Here is a 6,000-nt window from a genome sequence, read left to right as displayed (position 1 = left end):
GCTAATAAAAAATTGCTGGCGGTTTAGTATTGCTAAGCACGAAAATATTGTACGAAAGCACAGGTTTTTGCGGGAGGAAACCACCGCCAAGTACCTCAAAGTGCGATTGAGGTGTCCACTGACCCAGCGGCCAGGGTGCCATGCAGTTATGCGCGTCTACAACTTTTTCATCATCAATGTAAATTTGCACAATGTACGCCGGCGGTCTATGCTCCAATGTTGCGTTTCCGCAGAAATTTTGTCAACGCCAACGCGTATTGCTCTAGTGACGTGTTTTTGCCCCAGCGTTGGCCACGCCAACGCATGCAGCGCGCATTTCTGTGCCACTACCGCCGCACAGCTGTAAACGCGAAAATTAGTTTAATAGTAGTCTTAGTTGATGACGACGATGTGCAGTGCATAGCGCGAGAGTGTTTTGCAGCTTAACCGCTGTTCTAAATTTCCTGATAGAATCTCACCGACTGCCTTGCTAAGTGTACCAAACTTTTCTTTTCTATCAATTATTACATTTTGACTTAATCATTATTATTTAATCCCTCTCTTTATTATTATTCTTATAATTTTGAAATCAAAACTCTCATCCCTTTTCTGTTCATGAGGAAGAATTCACCGGTGTTGCGCTTCCACGTGCTTTTCCTTTTTATTAACTGCGTTCAGGTGAATAGCCACCCGATTCTTGGCCGATCCCCCAGTGTGGGTATGTGCCATCCTTTGATAGGCCAACAACAACAACAGTTTAACACAAGGCGTGTTCGGGTGCGGCCACAGTCTTGTGTCCTCGCGCAGTGGCCAACGAAGCTGATCTGTTCGCGCCACCGCGGGTTCGAATCCCGGTCGCGGATATGAATTTGATTTGTTTTTATTTGTACATTTCACCTGGCACAAACCCACAAACGTCGCAAACTCACAATCATCGCAACATCTTGCGCGGGGTTTACCCATCGGAATAGTGCTTTCACACTAATACATACAACATGATGGATGGTCACAGCAAACGACCTCCAATTTTTAATTTCCAACGTTGTAGCATTCCACAAGAGCTCTTGGCCTCGTAGTAAAAGACCGCTTCGTTAGAGTTAAGCGGCCAATTACTAAGACGCTTCACATGCGTCTCTTCACTGCTTTGCTTAGGCTGTGCCGCACTGTTCAAGACCTCTTGGATTACGCTGGACGACTGGCACGCATTCTATCGTGGTTTTGCTCCCTGAAATACGTGTAGCTGAACTACTCCGTACCTCCTTTTCTCGTTGAGCGTGAATCTACATTTCAGAAGCCAGTGTATAATCTCCGAAAAGGTACTTGTCTGAGCTAGTCGCTACATTGGACAGGGAAAGGTACAGCGCAAAATAGACAGGACTAAAGGAGCAGACAGACACCAGTGCTTGTGTCTGTCCGCTCCTTTAGTTCTGTCTATTTTTCACTGTGCCGTTTCCTGCGTTTAATTCCCGAACATTGAAAACCATTCAGTCCCGATATGCCACCACGTGGGAAGCGTTGCGAAATTTCCTCAAACTGCGCATTGTGGGAATTTTTAACGCAATCGGGGGAACCTACCAACCACAGGAAATAATTGAAAGCTCGCGCTACCAAGGCGTTAGGCGCGAAGGAAAACCCACCGCCTAACGACAACGGAACGAGAGAAAAAAAAATCGACAGCGGAGGTGCGTTCACATTGGAGCTCCCGGACAAAGGAGGCAGAGGCGTGGCTCTTGGCGCGAACTGAAACGCAGGGAAAGCACAGAAGAGTGTCATTCCCGACGCCTTGCCGTCTCCTCCCCAGCTGTGGGCGGGTGAATGGGCAAACACGGCCCAGACCACTGCGAAGAGCCAGAATGACGAAAGGGTTACAAAGTACCGGCCTCGCTCTGGATGGCCAGGAAAAAGGAGGCCCGAGGACAACGACTAGACAGTCAGCTACACTCCAACGACAAGAAAAACCGAGAAGCCTCTCTTGCTAGACTACGCTGAAGTAAAGTGTGAGGAACAGAAAATAAATGCACAGAAAAAGAGTGCAGTGCTCGGTCTGTACCATTACTTGCATTCCCTGGTTGGCGGAGTCGTTATGGCACTTGCCATTTCCACGGCGGCGCAGGTAAATTCTTCTCTGGAAAGAAACGGCTGTCGGGGGGAGTCAGACCAGAGGAACGGAAACTCGTGAGAGAAGGGGAAGCCAGGAGGCGGGATGTGAAGAAGTTGCTCTCAGAGCCGCGAATAGAGAGATGACCCGCGAGGAATCCCGGCTTCGGCTCACACGAAGCCGTCTGCGGAACGTCCGGCGGCGGTGCACTAACGACCGGCCCCGAGCGCCTCGGCCCCCGGCAAAGGTGGGCGGAGGCAAAGAGAGCGCGCTCCGGTAAATCGCGACACGCTTCCCCCTCGCCCCCTTTCGCTGCATCTTCCAGGCCGGCTTCTTGCCCGTGACCGTGAAGGTGGGGTCGCCACCGCTGCATTGTGTGTGTGACGCGCTGTGTGCGCTGCGCACCGTTCCCTACGGAGCACCGGCGGCGGAAAGGGGAACGGCCAGCGGCAGCTCGCCGACGTCCCAGGCAGCGCGGCGCGAGAAAGAAGGGCGCGCTCTTCTCGCGCCGGTGCCGGGGTTTTCCAGGCCGGCGCGGGCGCGCGCGACGTCAGGCGGTTCTCAGCAGCACCTCCTCTCCACCAGCGTCCGGGGCCGCTGCTGCCTGTGTGGTGCATCCGATAAGCGGCGAAGCCCCCTCCTCACGTCCCCCCCCCACCCCTGTCCTCCTCGCGAACTGCCCCACGCCAAACGAGCAGCGCCCGTTTTGAGCGCACGCGAGCAGCTCTCAGCTGTCAGTCAGCGCGCGCGCGCGTGTGTGTGTGTTCCCTTCAGCGGCTATGCCGGCCTCTTCCTAGAGCGCGGTCGTGCCCCCACTGCACGCGACGAGTGCCGGAGGACGCGACTTCCCGACGGCGTTCTCCTTCCTCCCCTGTGTGCCTCAAGAAGTGATGCCGACTGCGGCGGACGGCAGTGAACTAGCCGTGAACCCGGGCGCTACAACCGCGGCGCCCGCACCCTTGGTCCTCTGCGCCAGCAACAGCGGCGCTGTGTCGCGTAAGACGCTCAGCTCGGACGCGGCGGCGACGACCTGCGAGAAGCGCCAGAAGCGCTCGCACAGCGAGGACAGCGGCTGCCCGGACTCGGCGGCCTCGGACAGTGGCCTAGTGTGCGACGACTGCTCGCCATCTGCGGCCCGTGAGTCGTCGGCGAGCTCCGAGGACTCGACCACGTCGGACTACTCGTCCGCGGGTAGCGGCACGGAACACGCCGAGTCGTCCTCGCATTCGGCGGTTGACGGCATGGTGGTGCGGCCAGCGCGAACGCCGCTCGTTCCGGCTGACGCGGCCGTCAAGCCCACGTCCATCCAGCAGGCCCTGCAGCTGAAGCGGGCGCGACGCACTGCGCGCCAGGAGCATCGGCGCTCGCTCGAAGTCAAGTATGCGCTGCTCTCGGACGCTGATGGAGACAGGTGAGCATCCCTTCATCCAGACTCTGGCGCTATCGCCGCTTTCCGACGCGCGTCGCGGAAGCGTGGTGGGCTTCTTACTCATTCCTGCCGACGGGGGGTGGTGAGTCAGGAGTGGGGGTTTTCTGTTGCGCCGTGGGTTCGGTGATTAATCCTTGAATCTGCCTCTGAATGGCTACACCTTTGCAAGGACGGCAGTAAGAGTTAAAACGGATCTTGTACTCTTGCACACGCTGGCTCAAAACAACCGCGTATGCTTTGATATACATTAGTATATACCGAGTGTAATAAATACATCGTGTCCATTGTTACGGGACAGAGATGGTAGAAGGCCTGAGATCAAGCTTAACTCGTTGGTTTTGACCATGCATTATGTCAGTCATGTCCTTGCTGGTGAGGGAGACGCCGAAGAAAAGAGGGACGTTGTAAATGTTATTCTGATTATTGCATTTTTACATTGTTAGGAGATACGCAGAGAAGCGGACAAGCTTGGACAACTGATCTGTTCAGTGCTCATGATGAGTTGAGCGAACCTGTTTAGCAATATTGCATCACTTCGTTGTATTATAGCCTTCTAAAGCAGTGTCATACAGAGGGGAACCTCGACGCATTTTTGGGCTCTGAGTTTATGTTACTGCTACGTAACAACCACGTCGCCAGTTTGCAGTGCGAATTCTCAAAGCTAAAACTATGCAGCGGTCTCTTTTTTTAGGAATTTAATGTAGAAGGTGCTATGAGCCGCCTTATACTGTACAGCGAATTCTACGACCACTATTACAATGCCTCTTGCGTGAAAATTGGACTGCCGTTGTTGACGTTACGTAATCCACACGTTTGATATTATCATGCTGCGGATTAATGCGGGAATTCGATGGTACTTCCTGCACTGCCAGATTCGCTAGCTGCATTTACCAGCAACAACCACTCGTTTTTCCCTGCGAAACTGCAAACAAGCTAGGTATGCATGCAAGCTTGCTTTTCCGCACAACTCGTGTGCCTGCTGACGCACTTCAATTTTATTTAGGTTTAGCGGACTTTGCCTGACCCATGCCTCTCCAGACACGTACTTCGAATTTCTCGGCTCGTAATATAACACACAGCAGTTGCGTATTAATGTGATCTATACGGAGCCGAACAATTATTTTGCATTCAAGGGCCGGCGTCACTTTAACCTTTGCATTGAACATGAAATTTCGTTAAAGGTATGGTGCATCTGAAGGTAAACTACCTAGAAAAAACAATAATTAGGCTTTCCACTCATACCCGGGATGTAATCGTTGGCTGCACGACATTCAATGTTCCCCTTAATACTACTCTGGACTGTATGAGTTACGCCCCCCCCCCCCCCCCCCCATTCTTTTTCGTAGTACGATCTTTCTACTTCTATAATTCCTGAGCAAGAGCACATACGGAAGATCGCATGCGCTGGGTGAGGAATGTGTAGCGCATGTTAAATAACAATAAGAAATGAAACTGCGGCACGGTTATGCGGGTGCGCGACGAAGTCTCACAATCCTCCATAGCGTAGCAGCAGCTCGCGCCGCCTGCAGCGCCGAAAGGACTGGTTTAGGTTTTCCCTTCTTTTTGCGCTCAATACTGGACTTTCCGCGCCGCCGGGGTTTCCATGAGTGGGAGGCGCGCGGACTGTGCAAGGCAAAGCACTGACATCCCCCGACCTCCCCCCCCCCCCCCCCCCCCCCCCCCCCGCGATTCTCAGTAAACGGCCTTGCTTCTCGATACCCGGCCAATCGGTTAACGCGGGCTTCCTCAAAGATCGCGTCTCCTTCTCGCGCCGATTATTTGGACGGAAAAAGAAGGTCGAACAACGCGTTGTTTATGCTCGGGGCGAATATACTCGCCCTTCATGCATAAAACTGGGGAAAAGGGCGAAAAAAAGAAAGCCATCCCGGTGGTCGAGTGAACAGCCTATTCCTTCTCTGCTGAGAATTGAAATTCAGCGTGCGAGAGCGAGCACTGCGAAGTGGAACACTTAGTTCACTTTCACGCTTACGATCCTTTAAGTTCACCCCCGCTCTGAGTTCGAATATGCATGAAGAGGACTGTGAATGCAAGAAAAGAAAGCGACTTCAAATATAAACTAAGCTTCTAACTTATACTAGTGTATGTAATCGTTAACTGCGCGCCCAGAGAGTGCTTCCTTACTTATTGCTGCACCCTGTATGCTTTCGTGTCGATGTTTATGCATGGCAGACAAATCACGGCACAGCACACAAGCATTCCTGTAATGGGGTAGCCCATGCGTAGCATGGACTAGACAGCAATTTTTTCTTTTTTTTTTTCTGAGGCAACTGTTCGTAGATGGCTTTTCGCGACAGCAAATCACACCGATGAACGAAGAAGACGTTGTGTTGGCCGCGCTCGCCGCACATGTTTTCTCGTCACGTCTGGCAGAGCATTTTGCTTGCGTTAAAGCCAACGTCGAGAAAGGTAGAAGACGTGTGCCTGCATCGTAAGGTGTGCGCTGCAGTAGCAACTCTGCCATCGAGCCTCCGTC

General features: G+C 52.9%; 1 protein-coding gene across 1 annotated transcript in view; it reads left to right on the top strand.

The window, feature by feature from the left end:
• Positions 1-2,799: 2,799 nt before the first annotated feature.
• LOC144136405 (B-cell lymphoma 3 protein homolog) overlaps positions 2,800-6,000 on the top strand; it is a 28,410-nt gene continuing 25,209 nt past the window's right edge. Inside the window, exon 1 of the mRNA XM_077668690.1 lies at positions 2,800-3,488. Within this exon, the coding sequence (XP_077524816.1) occupies positions 2,968-3,488 (521 nt within the window). The 5' untranslated portion in view covers positions 2,800-2,967. The remainder of the gene's footprint in view (positions 3,489-6,000) is intronic.

This window comes from Amblyomma americanum, chromosome 6 (genome assembly GCF_052857255.1).
Source record: "Amblyomma americanum isolate KBUSLIRL-KWMA chromosome 6, ASM5285725v1, whole genome shotgun sequence".
NCBI classification, from domain to species: domain Eukaryota; kingdom Metazoa; phylum Arthropoda; class Arachnida; order Ixodida; family Ixodidae; genus Amblyomma; species Amblyomma americanum.
This window is presented reverse-complemented; position numbering and strand designations above follow the sequence as displayed.